The 16,334-nt window shown below is 44.3% G+C and overlaps 5 protein-coding genes across 5 annotated transcripts; 2 read left to right on the top strand and 3 right to left on the bottom strand.

The window, feature by feature from the left end:
• Positions 1–181: 181 nt before the first annotated feature.
• FA14DRAFT_159396 (ubiquitin-activating enzyme E1) lies at positions 182–3,363 on the bottom strand. The gene has a single exon (XM_025498193.1). It carries the CDS (start codon positions 3,314–3,316, stop codon positions 254–256), a length of 3,063 nt encoding a protein of 1,020 aa, XP_025357570.1. The 5' UTR covers positions 3,317–3,363; the 3' UTR covers positions 182–253.
• An 845-nt stretch (positions 3,364–4,208) lies between these two features.
• On the top strand, positions 4,209–7,358 carry FA14DRAFT_163223 (kinesin-domain-containing protein; the record flags this gene model as incomplete). The annotated part of the gene is made up of 3 exons (XM_025499804.1): positions 4,209–6,993; positions 7,030–7,148; positions 7,191–7,358. 3 exons carry the CDS (start codon positions 4,209–4,211, stop codon positions 7,356–7,358), a joined length of 3,072 nt encoding a protein of 1,023 aa, XP_025357569.1.
• FA14DRAFT_170141 (uncharacterized protein) lies at positions 7,220–8,249 on the bottom strand. The gene has a single exon (XM_025500262.1). It carries the CDS (start codon positions 8,186–8,188, stop codon positions 7,460–7,462), a length of 729 nt encoding a protein of 242 aa, XP_025357568.1. The 5' UTR covers positions 8,189–8,249; the 3' UTR covers positions 7,220–7,459.
• A 211-nt stretch (positions 8,250–8,460) lies between these two features.
• Positions 8,461–12,753, top strand: FA14DRAFT_12438 (uncharacterized protein). Its single transcript, XM_025496640.1, has one exon. It carries the CDS (start codon positions 8,506–8,508, stop codon positions 12,358–12,360), a length of 3,855 nt encoding a protein of 1,284 aa, XP_025357567.1. The 5' UTR covers positions 8,461–8,505; the 3' UTR covers positions 12,361–12,753.
• A 160-nt stretch (positions 12,754–12,913) lies between these two features.
• On the bottom strand, positions 12,914–16,153 carry FA14DRAFT_163214 (putative GCV2-glycine decarboxylase P subunit; the record flags this gene model as incomplete). Its single annotated transcript, XM_025499803.1, has 2 exons — positions 12,914–16,046; positions 16,116–16,153. 2 exons carry the CDS (start codon positions 16,151–16,153, stop codon positions 12,914–12,916), a joined length of 3,171 nt encoding a protein of 1,056 aa, XP_025357566.1.
• Positions 16,154–16,334: the final 181 nt, after the last annotated feature.

The raw sequence follows: 16,334 nt of genomic DNA, 5'->3' as shown, positions 1-16,334 counted from the left end.
GGCTAGAATCCGAAGAAATTAGAAAAGAAACGTCTGTGCCCACTGGGTACTTTCACCCGGTCATGTAAACACGTGTACACGGGCGCTCTCACTCACACACAAGAGAAACAGGCTTCTGGGGTATGCACCGATTTTATCACCATTCAAGTCACCGAAGAACATTACAACATTAACACACAAGATACTGTCCAAAAGAATAAATTAATTCAATTTACTAATTATGTACATCTTTAGTTACAAGAATATTGACGGATCACTTGACGGCAACACGAATATACGGAGCTTCAACATCTTCTTCCGTTTCTACCGAATCGAAAAGAGCTTCTAAAACGACATGTTTTGCATAAGCCGGAACGGGTTTCTTACTTACCGTTTCTACCAATTGGCTAATTGACATCTTTAATCTTTCTTCTCGTTTTTTGGCAGCTAATCCAAACCCAGAAAAAAGCATCGAAACACCAGATGATAACATCGTAATTTCTAATCCATGTTCTTTTTCGAAAATCGTTAATAATTCTTGAAGTGTTGGATTACCTTCGATATCAAATCTATCCCATAAAGTCCATGTAACTTCACCCTTTGGACTTGGATATTTGAACTTTTGTGCTGCAATTGGTTCCGAGAACGCCATAAATGGTAGCGCAATATTCACAAATGAATTCTTGTATTGCTCAATATCATCTTTGTTGTCCAAAAGTTTGTACAATTCCAAACAGACCAAACCAGTTGCCATTGCAGTCGTCGTTGCAATAGCAGGAATAATCTTACCCGCAATACCCTTTGTCTTGTGACGATCGGCAGGTTGAATGCTGTAATTGATTGCACGCAAATTGGATGCAGCTGTGATGTAATCGATGTGGAAGTTTGAATCATCATCTTTTTCGAAATCGGCTGGTACCAAACGGAATCCAGCCAAACTTGAAGCAGAAGGTAGGCTAGAGACCAATTCGGTTGGATCGCTTTCGGCTTCATTGTTCGAAGGTTGAGCTGCCTCATTCTCATTGACTTGAATCTTGACATTGCTCTTTGGTGCAAAGTCAGGAACAATGACGTTGCTCAAAACTTTGCGGAATGCTTCTTGATCGGCGTGTCCCTTCAAACCATATGTGAATGCACGCAAATTGGCAGCAGAGATCACGTATTCCATGTGAATCGGATCATCTGGATTGAAGGTGATCGCCTTTGGTGCACGTTTAGGGCCAGACCAGAAAGGCTGTCCGCTAGAAGTGACTGCATCTTCTGGCAACGAGTAGAGCAATTGACGAATGGTGTTGTTATAATTCTCTTCGAATTTTAGTCTTGCCCAAGCAATACAAGCATCAAAGCTAATCGGTCGTTGATCCACTAAGAATTCTTTGATCTGCGCAATTTGCTCCCGTACTCCACTGCCGCTTTGAAGTGTTGACTCGATGTAATCGGGTTGTGTGAGGTATTGGTTCACATTTTCGGCAGGCTTGACGAAGAAGTCGTCGAATTGTTCGCGTGCCCATTGGATTGTGTGCTCGATTTGGTTTGGGAAATTCTTCAAAGTGCACACCGGGATCGATTTCTCTGGTGGATCTTGCGACGACGAATAGGATTCTGTCAAAAACGGTACAACGACCTGTGTGTTCGCCTTGGTTCCCAAAGTACCAGATTCAAGCAATGGCTTTTGGTAGTAGACACAACGACGATCCATGTATTGACGTGCAACAACGTTATCCAAAGCATTTGTCACACCTGTCAATGCAGCAAAGAATTCGTCTCCATAGATATCCTCTGTCTCAGGTCCGACTCGATTCTGGTAACTCTTAATCTTGTTCTTGAGATCAGGATTCATTTCAGCAACTGCAGCGGAAGCAGTGTCTGCTTTGAAAGCACCAACATCTTTAGGTCTGAACAAGAATTGTCTATTCAAATTTGACTTTTCAATTTGATCCATATCTGTAACATGAATCGCACCCTCTGGTCCACTTGCCAAACCCATCATACTCCAATTCTTTAGCATTTCACATCCAATCGCACCTGAACCAACAAGGAATTGACGTGCATTGGCAACCTTTTCTTGGAATTGCTTACCGAAAACGGCAATTTGTCCATCATAACGGCTTCCAACTGGTGCGAAATCTGATTCGGGTAATTCGGCGATTTTAGTGGGAAGTGATTCCAGTGAATCAACATACAAGTGTTGTACAAGAGGGTGGAATTTACCACTGCATGCTTTCAATGCTTCTTGGGCTGTAAAACCACCAATAAATGCGACCATTGGGGACAAATCACCCGTTGCTTGGAATGCCAACTCTTTCACGAGCTTCTCATCAATTTCTGAGTCGCTTCCAGTTGATTGAAGGATCTTCTTGGTTGCATTTACTATCTCTTCTGCATCTTGTCCATTTCTCGGTCGAGGCAGATGTCCCTTTGCTTGCCAAAACTCTGACAAGGCTTGCCATGCGGCGTGCAAAGTGGCTGGACGATCAAATTTGGCGAAGTCCGAGATGAGGAACTCAGGTTCCTTAAGACTTTCGCGAAGTGATTTGAAGGCAATATTCTTTGGCATCTTGACTTGTGTAAAGATACCACCTTTTTTGTATGCACTGAGACTGGAGGTGTCACCGATGGTGAATGTATAAGGTCCCTTTACAGTCACTTTACGAGGTTCGCATCCATTCAATTGTTCCATACCTTGGACTTCTGAGAATGTGACGTAATCCCCATCTTCCAATCCATGTCTTGTTTCATCCAAGGTGGTCACCATACCTTCTTTATCGTTTTCGATAGACACTACCATACCAGAAAGTGGCTGTTCTCCCGTTGGATCATTGCACAAGAATTTTGGACCAAAATCTGTGAAGACGTTACCGAACAAACCGCGTACGTCTGCCGAGATAAAATGTGTAGAAGATCCATGTGTGATATCGTTGATTTGCAATTGTTTTGACAATGGGACATCTGTCAAAACGACGACTTGGAATCGTCCAAGAACATCTTTGGTCAATTCTTCTTCCAATACACGAACTGGAACGTAGCTGTTCAATTCGGCCAATCGAGGAGCTGTTACTTGAGCACGGGTTTTTGAACTGCCAACATCTTCAGGTCGAAGGAAGAATTGAGTGCTAAGATCTGCCACTGTGACAGAAGCAGGATCGTAAATTGTGACAGATTTAACACCTGCTAAACAAATATTCTTTGCAATTTCCACACCCAAACCTCTCATTCCCACCACGAGAACATTACTGACAGCCATACGTTTCATAGCATCATGACCTAAGACGTATAATTGACGACTGTAAAGGCCTTCATCGATGTGATCTGAATCGACCTTCATATCGGTAGCCATTTTGTGAATTGATGTGCTGGCTACAGATGATTATATGATGATGGAAGTGATGAAATGCATGCGCCACTTTGTTTGATTCTTCTTAAGCTCACACACATATTGTAAGCCAGCGCTTACACCACTTAGGGTACGCGTGGACATCATTAAGTCCGAACATGCATGGGCGAGCAATTTAACATGGTGTTACTATACGACTACTCAACATAAACATGGCTGGAAGAAGCCATATGACTAACGTCAGCTATGGAACTTGCTTTCTATCCTTTAATCATTGTGATAACCATGATATAAATCCACTCCTTATAGTATGGTAAAGGTATCTCATAGAAGACTTGGTAGTGGAGGCTGAAGGACCTGCTAACACGTGTATGAACACGTTTGGCGCGTGTTAATTAAGATGACATAATCAACACTTTCCATTTTTGGAACTTGGATTTGGATTTTCAGAGCCTGGTCTGAATGTCAAAAAGACGCGTGCATGTGTGAGTGTGTGTTGAATGACTTATCTAAAGAGAAAGTGTTGGTGTGTGTGTGTGTTAGAGCAACACAAACAACACACTTTTACTCACCATCACTTTGTCAATTGTACAACATGTCAAACGAAGCAACACCCCGTTCAAAGGGTGCTATTAGCAACTTAAACTCTGCAAGATCAAGCACAGTATCATCAAGAAGTGGACAAGCTACTCCAAGGATCGCTTCAGGTCAAAAAACAGCAACCACCACAACAGGAAGAAAAAAGTCAGTCAGCAGTACACAAAAAGCCGCTTCCAGTACATCATCAACAGTCAAGAAACAATCATCATTTCGTGTTCCCACTTCCACACAAAGTCGTACTCCTCCTTTTTCAAGTATACCGCTTCCATCATCACCTATAAAGCATTACGCTACAATGCCGATTGGAGGTGAAAGAACGCCAACAAAGGCAAACGTCTTCTCTGGTTCGGCAACGGTAGGAAGCAAGAAAGCTACAAAACAGGCACCACTCACAGTCTCCGATAATGAGCCTCTGAAAGCCTATCTGCGTATTCGACCACCAGCTGGAGATGATGCTGATTCAAAGGATTCCAACGTGGAGCCATATATTGAGGTGGTAAATGATACAGAAGTGTTCATGAACCCTCCAAAGGACTCTTCAGCGCCTAGAGCCAGAATTCATGTTGGTGCAGTACCAACAAAGTATACCTTCTCAAAAGTGTTTGCAGGTAATGCACCTGATAGATCACAAGCATCTTTCTTCCAAAGCACAACTTTACCTTTAGTCAATGAATTGCTGCAAGGACAAAGTGGTTTGATCTTCACATATGGTGTTACAAATAGTGGGAAAAGCTACACAGTCCAAGGAGGTGATAAGGAAGGCGAAGCAGGCATCTTACCACGAAGTGTAGATGTTGTATTCAATAGTATCAAAGGCGTAGAGAGCACTTCTGATATTCGACCGGTTGGATTATCAGGTGTGGAACGGATTGATAAGAATGATTTTGCTTCTGGCAAGAACGGTGTGAATCCCTTCTCTCTGCCAGGGATGTCGAAGCATTTGACAAGCGATCAATCTTCAACATCGGCCCAATTTGACCGTGATACAGAGACAAAAGTCAAGATTGATCGCAATTATCGTTATAGCGTCTGGGTTAGCTATGTGGAAGTGTACAATGAAAAGATCTTTGATTTGCTCGATGCTGCTCCTCCTGCTTCCTCTTCAAGCATGCCTAGATCAAGCTCCTTCTTTGGCGGCTTGACAAGATCTGATAGTATGCGTGGATCAAATTGGACACTTGCTGCTAATGCTGGAGGAAGTGATGCGAATGGACCGATATACTTGCAACGCAAACCTCTCTCTCTCAAAAACGATATTGAAGCAGGTGGTAAATTCGTTTCAGGACTACAAGAGATTCGCATTCATTCTCCCGCCGAAGCTCGTGAACTGATGCGTAGAGGGCAAGAAAACAGACGAGTATTCGCAACTATGGCCAACCGAGCAAGCTCTCGCAGTCACGGTGTATTTACCATCAAGGTCATCCGAGAACATGCAGGCGAAGATGATTTGACATTAGCATGTTCTACAAGTCGTTTGAGCATTGTCGATTTGGCAGGCAGTGAGCGATTGAGCAATACCTCTGCTTCAGGAGATCGACTGAAAGAGGCCGGAAGTATCAATAAGAGTTTGATGTGCTTGGGACAATGTATCGAAACTCTGCGAAAAAATCAAGCAAGAGCTGCGAGCTTTATTCCTGCGCCAATCACACCTATCAGCAGCGCAAACACTTCATCAAACAGTTTAACAAATCATGCCGCATCAGTCATCCCAAGAGTGCTGAAGAGAAGACCGAGTATCGTACCTTTCCGTCACAGCAAATTGACTGAATTATTCCAATCTTTCTTTACCGGAGAAGGACGTGCAGTGATGATTGTGAACGTCAATCCGTTCGATACTGGCTTTGATGAAAATTCACATGTGATGCGATTCAGTGCGGCTGCAAAAGAGGTTCACACCGTTCGCACACAAGGTCAAGCAAGTAATCTTACCCGATTCGTTCATCCAAGCTTGCGAAACTTGTTCAACGGTCAAAATACTCCGTCTAAACAGTCCTCAGCGGCAGATCGAACGATTGACTCGAAAGCAAGTGGTCCTCTTTCGCCTACGATGAATCAGGCCACCCCTCGAGCAAATGCTAAGATCCAACCTGCACCCCGGGCAATGCCAGCTCCACCAAAGATCCCATCACATGCAGATCGAAGTGTGCAAGTGGTGGGAGAAGAAACAAGAGAAGTGACAATTATTGAAGAAAGCGATGATGAAGGAGATCAAACTGATCCATTCGTTGATCACTTAATGCAAAAGTATGAAGAGATGCGACAAGCGCTGTTTGAAAGTGAAATGCGTTGTGCGGCGATTGAACGAGATGTTCGTGAAGAAATGGCAGAAGAGATGGCTAGTCAATTGGCAGAAATGCAAGCGATTTTCAACGAACGTATTTTGGCTGATGCGGCTCATAATGAAGAATTTGTTAATCGTAAATTGGATCTTTTGGCAAGAGCAAGCAGTTATTCTCATCATGCAAATGGTGACGTTAGCAGTCAAATGAGCGAAAGCTTTGCTTCGATGGAGGACGAAGATGAAGACCTGGAAGAGGAAGAAGAAGATCTCGAAGTTGAATGTGCATTGTCAAATTCGAATGGCTTACTCGTCGATCGTTCAACAAGCAATACTTCCACCGCTGTTGAAGATGAGGAAGGCAGTATTATTGTCTTACCTCCAAAGAGCCGATCAAAACACCAGATCGTATCCGAAGATGAAGAAGAGGAAGTAGAGAGCGAAGTCGATGATGCTGAAGAATCAGTAGTCGAAGTCTCTGAACAAAGTATTGGTGAAAACAGCCAAAATCCTCATCCTCAGACTGTGAGTGATTACAGCAGTATTAGCATGGATGTTCCACCCAGAATGCTCCGCACATCGGCACGTCAGGTTGTTCAGGATGACGAAGATGATGAGGATGTAACGCAAGACTCCACTCAAGACCAATCCATCTCGATTCAAAGTGCAGAAACAGCTGAAGACGATTCTGAGGAGGAAGAGGAAGAAGAAGTGGAGTCATCGGATGATTCTTTCAATCTTGGTGAAGAGTCTGTCGAATCTTCATTTGAGGCTGCACCAAAAGCGCGCAATAGCAGAGCTCGTCAATCAAGCGCTCCTCGAGCAAAACAAGCAGCAGGTCGGGCTACAACGGCAACTGCAGCAAGAACCAACAAGAGAGCTACAGGACCAGCTCCTACAAATCGAAGGCGAACAACAACAACAGCTTCAGCTGCCAAAACACCGGGACGGAAGAGCGTTGTTCCTCTTGGTGAATCTTCAGCAGGCAACATCTCACAGGAACACAACAGCGATGCAAGTCTAGTATTGACAAAAGACGCCAAATCTGCAAAGAAAAGCCCCAAGAAGAAATTGCTTGGACGAAGGACTCTCGTTGATGAAGAAACGATGTATCAGCATCTCGGCGATTCATCTTTGGTCGATGAACTACAGCGAAGAGAAAGCTGAGGAGGAGATCCTGAACGTTTGTACTATATATTTCCCTGTCTACCAGTGACGAGATATGCTCCATTTTTATTGTACTATATTGATGCGATTTTATTATTATCTTACACATTTCTGACAGACTTTTTCAAGAAGTCTTCCCATTCCTGTTTGCCGAAGCTAGAGCTGATTGAAGATTCTACCAAACCATCCCAAACAGCTGTTGGCGTGACGTGAATTCCGTTTTGACGTCCAATCTTGACACAATACTTCAAATCTGCAGACACTTGACTGCCTGCATTACTTTCTGGATCCACACGAACCATGTTCTTTACAGCTTGTCCTAAAGGCATTCCACGTTCATGTGGACGTAAGAGTGGTTTTCCTTTTTCACGTCTTGGATTTTCGCCAAGGGTACTGATTGCCAAATTAACAAAGTCACCACGAATTTGATCTGGATTTTTCAATCTTGCCGGACCATCAAAATACTCCTTTTGTTGTTTCATAATTTCCAAACTGAAAACCCAAAAAGCGTTTAATTTTGGATCAACGAGTGCATTCGTTTCTGCTTCAATATTCTTTCCTGCCGGTTCGGCCAAACGTGCGATTGCCAATGCACTTTCGGCTAAGAGAGGTGAGCTTGAATGCCATGGTTGAGGATATGGTCTTAGCAATAATCTCACTTTACCGTAGTATGGTGATGATTTTTCGAAAATCAAAGGTAATAAATGCTCATAAACACCTTGTAATTGTTTATTGCTGAAAGGGCACAAATAGTCAACGTATAATTCCAATGAATGTGGAGCATTGAATTCTCCAATACCGAGAGCACGCAATGGAGGTGGAAGAGCCATGTTTGGAAGATGATGCTTGTAAGGATATGTGTGTGTGGCAAGAAGGAATGATTCCCAAAGATGAATGCTGTTTCCAATTGTCCGTGCGTTTTTGGGTTAATCTTATCTTCGATAGCGTCTAGCGGTGTTGATGTTTGTTTAGCAACCACGTGAGTTTAACACGCAAACGCGTTGATTGCAATTTATCCTCCAACGCGCCCTTACAGATTCAAATGCAAGTGTTGGTTTAGAGGTGATGGTCTTTGTCATTTGCTAACATCATCATATTTATAGAGTAAAGTGAAGGGTGATAGGCAGTCAACCCACTTTCGCTCACCATGGACAGCCCTCGTCGTTCACCGAGGATCTCTGCACGGACATCACTCGAAGCACAGCAAAGATCCGAAAACACACCTACGTCATCACCTTTAGCAGCTCGATCTCCGGCTCGTCAAAATAGGCAACCTACACAAACACACCTGAGCGTACCAAGTCGCCATCCTGACCCAATACCAAACAAATCACGAGCATCAACTAGTAATGTGACTCTGAATATGAGCACAAGGCCTACCGAATCGCCAAGCAAAAGGATCAAAGTAGCCAGAAGAGCATATAGTGTAGGAGGTGTGGCTACACAAAAGCTACGTGATCCAAACAACCTCTCAGTCCCAAGTAGAAGGAATGTACCTGGTCCACGTAAATCCGCCATTCGTGCGTTACCTCCACAAGTTTTTGCAAGTCCATCTGAAGTCTCTCCTAGACCTTCTATACGTCCTTTATTCTCTCGAAAGAGTTTAGGATTAGAAGCTTTTGGCGGATCAGATTTGATGGGATTGATGGAGAGTATTGGAATCATCAAATCACAACAACGCGAAACCAATGAAGAGGACAGTGAGAAGAGTAAAGGTAAACAAACACGTAAAAGTGAGCCAGCAGGTGTAGGAGCAGATATACAAGACGATTCTGATGAAGTAAAAAAGCAACAAGAAGAGCAGGCAGACTTGACTCGCAAAAAGAGAAGGGTAACTTTCAATCCATACCAAGAAAAGACTAATTTTGAAAAAGATGAGCCAACGATGCGTATCAGACCGGCAACTGAATTAGATCAAGTATTGGAGACCTCAAACTCGGATGGCTCAGCATCGCCTTCTCAAAGTTCCAGTGCATCGACATCTTCGAGTGATATGTCTATAGACAGTGAAAGCGAAAACGAAGACGGTGAACCTCAGCTTACCGGGGAGGAAATGGACGATGAAGAGGATTTCGAGAGCGAAGCAGAAGTTGAAGGTGAATTGGAGGAGAATGAACGATATAATGAAAATATGGCAGATGTGGAAAATGCTTCACGATACGATGAAAGTGCTATGGATATGACTGCAGCTTATGGTGGAATGCAAGATGCTACTGTGACGGGAATAGCACATGGTTTCACTGATGATGATGATTCTATGTCTATGCAAGATTCGTCATCTGTTGGAGAAGTCTCGTCTGTTCTGGATGATATGACAGTCACTATGCAATTAACGGAGATGCATGACTCACATAATGACCCGACATCTCAAACGCATACCATGCAAGAAATGGAAGATGAAGAATTCTTGGATGAAGATGATATCGAGACTCAATTAAGTCAACAGAACAACCCTGCTCCTGCCGATGTGGAAGAAGAAGTGGATATGGAATTAACAGAAATTGAAGATGACAACAAGTCAGAAATTGAAAGTGTCAAGGAAGAATCAGGGTCAGAGATGGACATGAACATGTCGCCTGAGCAATCCATCAAGACTGCTCCTCCCGTTCATCCAAAAGCAGCTTCGCCTGTTCTCGAGCGGTCACCATTGCGTTCACGAAAAATCCCTAATGCTCGAGTGAGCAATTTGTCTGAGTCGCCCAAACTTCAAGTAAGACAATCGATTGCGAACGAAAACGGAGATGTAGTCAAACCGATCGAAAAATCACCCACATCACCTCAACGTCGTCAGAGCATGCTTGAAAGAAGGACAAGTGATTCTCCCCGTCGTGGACATGAACATTGCCATATCCCTGCTGCTGATTCGCCCAAGCCTCGTGTGAGTGCTGCTACTCTGCGAGTTCGAGCAAGACGAGAAGCATCTCAAAGCCCAACGAAAAATCCGGAAATCTCAATGCGAACCTCGATTGGAAAACGACCTTCTTCACCGGACAAGATGCCGTTCCGCTCCTCTTCATCCTCTTCACCGCGGAAATCTTTCAAGACTGAACGCTCACAAGATGTCACTGAAGCCAAAACAAGCATGGCTAGACCTTCGATGCAGGATATACCCGCAAGCCCTTCGCCTAAATATCAAGCAAGGCATACTTCACCCTCATCCACTTCTCCACGGAAAAGTGTTGGTATGCCATCTTCGCCGAGGCGAAGTACAGGTCCTGCCTCACCATTAAGGTCTCCTGGCTCACCCAGTCGAACTTGGCAAAATTTCCGAGAAGGTCAACAAGAGCCAAGCACGCCAAAATCACCGGCAAAACGTATAAGTATGGCTAAGGATGATTCGGTTGCTTTTACATTTGGTTCACCGCAAAGGATTGCTCTACCTTCACCTGCCGTACAACGAGAAGCTGGTAGACCGTTGACTGTTTCCAATAACACACCTGCAAGAGCTGCTAGATCACTTACAAGAGCAGACTCATCGCCTATCACAAAGGGAGAAGAACAGATAGACTCTGAAGCGGCAGACAGATGGACGATGAAACGATTCTTTGATATGCTAGAAATCGGCTTTTTGGACTTGACGATGCCGTCAAAGCGCAGGATTGAAAATAATGTTGAAGCAACACATGAAGCACCTTCGATGGTTGCCAAGATCCGAGCAGCATGTTCGACTGTCCCAAATCTTGACAGTTTGATCAGTGCATGCAAAGAATTAAAGAGCAGCGTGGAAGAAGGAAGATCGATGTTGGACGAAACTGAACGAGAATTTTATGAAAATCCACCTTCTTATGTTGCTGAAGTGTTGGCAATCAAATCAACTTCTGATCGTCAAAAAGCCATTTCATCTTTCAAGATTCAAAAATCTGCCGCTAGAGCGATCGCATTGAAGGCTTATTATGGATGGCGAACTGACAAGCAATTTGATGATCCTGCGTTGTTGGAGATGGAAAAGATGAAATCAGGTCTAGAGCAGGACCTCGTCACTATGAAAGATGCAAGCGAGGCAGTGAGCCAATTCGCTTTGCCGAAACTACGATCTCAAGCTAAATCATTGGAACAAAATCTGACAAAGACCCGTAAGAGACAACGAGAGATTGATGATTGGGATGTAGAAGAAATGCGTGCAATGCACTCTGCAATGCAAGAACAAAATGCAATCTTGGAAGAACAAAGAGCGATGCATTCCGAAACAAAGGAGCAACTGAACAGATTACAAGCACGTCTCGATGAACTAAATCAACGTAAAGAGAATGCCGAAGAGGCAATTTCACTTGCACATGCTTCTTCTGCTGCTATTCACTCTTCCACACGAACTGAAGCGAATCGATTGGCCAAACATCTTGATCAAATTGAATCGCTTCATTTGTGGAACGTGCATTCGGCAACGATGAATGCGATCGAAATGACATTCAACGGAAATGAGATTTCAGTAAAGATGAACCTCTCCAAAGCGCCTTCTGCTGGAACAGTAAAAGAGGTTGAATTGAGATTGCACAACGATGGAGTTGTGGAAAGGATGGCTATTGATGCTATACATCAACAGCTTGATATGCGTCTAGAATCTCAAACTGTAAAACCAACGGAGGTCGTCCGTCTCATCTCAACTGCATGGACACGTGTTCGTTCTTTCTCTACCGTCTTTGCCCAACTTCAAGCCCACTATCCAAGTTCCATCGTCAGCACTTCCGGTCAAGGTGAAGGCAAGGTCAAAAGTCCCACTATGGTCATTCAATCAATGATCTTGTTCAATACATTGCGAACAAAGATTTTGGTCAAAGCTCGTTGCTCTACTTCTGATTTGTTCAACCTTCGTCGACCTTTGTTCATGCCGGAAGATATCGATTGTCAATGTGTGTATGGTCGCTCCGGTGCTGCATCTGCATTGAACGCTCGTATTTGTGATGCTCTTCTGGGAAGCGCTGTAAATGATGACCACACTGAAAACGCCTCCAGTAACCTCTGTCATGCTATTTTGACTGCTGCTACAACGATGAATGATCTCTGATCGGACATCATGATTTTCTCAAATATCATTTTTATACCTTTTTGGATGTACTATCTTTCCTGTACTTTACTTTATGCTAATGGATTTGCAAAGCCCAAAAAGAAATTGACTGTTGAAAGTTACATTACATGATCCCTAAACATGGGAAATAAAAGCCCTGAAGCAGCATTATGTTACAGATCTGAGAGAAAGGGAAATGGGAAATATGTTACGTAAAGTTGAAAGTGCTGTTGATGCATGAGATAGTAGCATTAAGTGTTGAAACGTTTACATCTTTTGCGTTCAGGGTTGAGCCCGAGTTGCAAAAGACGTAGGGTGGGGATATGGTAGTGTAGAATCTGTGGTAGAAAAGACAATCTGTCAGCATGCTTGTTCAAACAAACAACAAAACAAAAAAAAAAAAAAACAATATCGAGCCTCAGTGTAACTATGACTAAAAAGTATGCTCTGATCATCGCAATACCATTGAATGGCATTACTGAGCGTTAAAAATTGGGATAATTCTCATCCGTGGCAACAGAAATCGAAACCATCACTCACCTTTTCTGTGCTTTCATTCAGAAGCATATTCCTCAACCGTTCCACATTCGCAAACAAGGTTCTTGTCGCCGTGTGCATCATCAACACGTCCACTTGCAGGCCAGAATTTGATACTTCTCAAGCCTTCGACAGGGTATGCTGCTGTGTCACGAGAATAAGGTCTGTCCCACTTCTCACCAATCAAAGTCTCGATGGTGTGAGGTGCATTCTTGAGAACATTGTTGTGAGCATCTTGCTTGCCGTCGACAACATCTTGAATCTCTTTACGGATTGCAATCATTGCATCGCAGAAGCGTGTGATTTCATCGAACGATTCACTTTCTGTTGGCTCAACAAGCATACCAGTGCTGATTGGCCAAGAGCAAGTAGGCGCATGGAAGCCGTAATCTGCCAAGCGCTTGGCAACATCGCTAACGCTGACAACCTTGGATAGGTCAGCCAAATCCAACAAGAATTCGTGGGCGACACGACCCTTCTCGTTACTGTAACGCAGCTTGTAGTGAGGTGCCAGTCTGTGTGCCATATAGTTAGCCGATAGCAAAGACGTGACAGATGATTGACGTAATCCCTTCCAGCCCAACATTTTGATATAAGCCCATGCGATTGTCAAAATGCTTGCACTACCGACTGGTGCAGCAGAAATAGGATCGATCGCACGTTCACCACCAACGGATGCAAGAGGATGACCGGGCAAATAAGGTGCCAAGTGTTCTGCACAGCAGATTGGTCCTACACCTGGACCACCTCCACCGTGTGGAATGGAGAATGTTTTGTGCAAGTTCAAATGGGTAACATCAGCACCAATGAGAGCAGGATTCGTCAATCCGACTTGAGCTTGCATATTTGCACCGTCCATGTATACCTGACCGCCAAAGTCGTGAATAATCTTGCATGCTTCTTGAACACCATCTTCAAATACACCGAATGTGCTTGGATAAGTGACCATGAAAGCGGCAAGCTTTTCCTTATGTTGCTCTGCCTTTGCGCGCAAATCGTCCATGTCAATTGTACCATCATGTCTGTTCTTCACAGCGACAACCTTCATTCCGGCCATGATGGCACTTGCTGGGTTGGTACCGTGTGCTGAATTAGGGATCAAGCAAACGTCGCGATGAGATTGATTGATACTGTCCAAATAAGCGCGAATCACACTCAAACCAGCAAATTCACCTTGTGCTCCACTGTTTGGTTGCAGACTAACAGCGGGGAAGCCAGTCAAAAGGCACAAATCCCGCTCAAGTTCTCGAATCAAGACATCATATCCGCGAGCTTGATCTTCCGGAATGAGAGGATGAAGAGCGCCAAATTGAGGCTTCGACAGTAACATCATGCTTGATGTACTGTTTAGCTTCATTGTGCAGCTTCCCAAAGGAATCATTGCTTGGGCCAGAGAGAGATCCTTTGATTGCAAATGATGAATGTATCGCAGCAGTTGTGTCTCACTCTGATGTGAGCTAAATACTGGTTGGGTCAGGTATTTTGATTGACGGGCGAAATCGGCAACATCGGGTAGGCCATCGGCATGTGCCAAGAACTTGTCTGCTTCAGCTGATGCGGGTATATCACTAGGCAAAGCTGGTGTAGGTGTTGCGATAGACAGAGTCTCAACGGATGAAGCATCCAATCCAAGGTCGCCAGCAAGCTTGATGAGATCTTGAGGGGAGAAGGCATTCTTTTCATCCACAACCTCTTTACCGCTTTCCTTTGCTGTTCTGAACACGTTTGCCAAATCAGTCATCTCTTCAATGCTGACAGTTTCATCAAGTGTGATACCGACACGAGATCCACTGATTCTGCGCAAGTTCAAGCCAGCATCAGATGCGATCGAATGAACGCGAACAGCTCCAACTCCAGAAGTGGAAAGATCAACGGTAAGTGTGTCAAAGAATGCACCATCACGGTTGATGACACGGAAACCCAAAGTGACGAGAATATGTTTCAACAAGCGAGTCAGAGCATGAGTCTTTGCAGCAATCTTTCTGAGACCTTCAGGACCATGGTAAACGGCGTACATGGCACTCATGTTCGCCAACAAAGCTTGAGCAGTGCAAACGTTTGAAGTAGCCTTGTCACGACGGATGTGTTGTTCACGGGTCTGTAAAGCAAGACGGTAGGCGGGCTTGCCATTTGCATCCTTACTCAAACCAACGAGACGACCGGGAATACGACGCTTGAGTCCATCACGCACAGCGAAAAAGGCAGCATGAGGACCCCCATATCCTGGTGGGACACCAAAACGGGCTGCATTACCCACAGCAATGTCTGCTCCCCATTCTCCTGGAGGCTTGATCATCGTCAAAGCCAACAGATCAGTAGCTGCGATCACCAAACCGCCATCTTTGTGAATCTCTTCTGCCAAAGAGGACCAATCAACGATACGACCATCAACGTCGGGATATTGAACCAATATACCCATCACATCTTCACGTTTGATTGATCCTTCGCCTTCTCCGTAGGGTAAACGAGTACCTTGTGGTGTACGCAAGTCACATTGGACAACCTTGATACCAAAACCTTTGGCGCGTTGTTGAATGACGGCAACGGTTTGTGGTAAAACTGCTCGATCGATGAGGATTGTGTTCTTTTTGCCTTTGCCTTGGTTGTACGCTAAGATGACACCTTCAGCAGCGGCGGTAGCTTCATCGAGCAAGGAAGCATTGGCAATATCAAGACCAGTCAAAGATTTGACCATGGTTTGGTAGTTGATCAATGACTCGAGTCTTCCCTGTGCAATTTCTGCTTGGTATGGTGTGTAACTAGTATACCAGGTTGGATTTTCCAAGATGTTACGTAGGATGACTGGAGGCACATTGCTATTCCAGTATCCCATACCGATTAAACTTTTCTTTACTTCGTTCATTTTGGCAATCTCGTCTCCCCTTCTGAGTAGTTCGCTTTCAGATAGCGCTGGTAGCCTCTGTTCTACACCCTCAGCCGGTTTGAGACGGATAGAATTGGGTAGAGTATCATTGACGAAATCTTCGATGGAAGAATAACCAAGAGCAGAAAGCATTTGTTCTTGATCTGATCCACGAGGTCCTAAATGACGAGGAGCAAATTTGTCCAAAGGAGCGAATAAAGATTCTGCAAGTGGTTTTGAACCTAAAGAGGGGGAATTACGCTCGGTTGCTGCGGTTGCCAGGCCTCTGGATGAGGAAGCAATGCAAGACCTTGAGCACATGGAGAGCTGTTTTGTGATGTGGGAACGGGCATACATCTGACGGGCAGGTGACCGCACCGCACGAGCGGCCATGATTGTGTTTAGCATGGTGACCAACCAATGCTTTTGTAAAGGAAAGGTGTTGAAAGGCTATAGACGATGGAAGAAGCAATTCAATTGCTTTGTATCCTTTTCGTCATTCACCAATTCATTGGATGAAAGAGGGGATGGTGGTTTTGAATTAGCCTTTCGCATCTTTCGGATTTGATTCCGT

This window comes from Meira miltonrushii (genome assembly GCF_003144205.1).
Source record: "Meira miltonrushii strain MCA 3882 unplaced genomic scaffold FA14scaffold_1, whole genome shotgun sequence".
NCBI lineage: Eukaryota > Fungi > Basidiomycota > Exobasidiomycetes > Exobasidiales > Brachybasidiaceae > Meira > Meira miltonrushii.
Note: the sequence above shows the minus strand (reverse complement) of the source record. Positions and strands in the feature narration are given on the sequence as shown.

Coding starts and splice junctions, on each gene's coding strand:
- FA14DRAFT_159396 (XM_025498193.1), bottom strand. CDS start 3,316: ATGGCTACCGATATGAAGGTCGATTCAGATCACATCGATGAAGGCCTT.
- FA14DRAFT_170141 (XM_025500262.1), bottom strand. CDS start 8,188: ATGGCTCTTCCACCTCCATTGCGTGCTCTCGGTATTGGAGAATTCAAT.
- FA14DRAFT_12438 (XM_025496640.1), top strand. CDS start 8,506: ATGGACAGCCCTCGTCGTTCACCGAGGATCTCTGCACGGACATCACTC.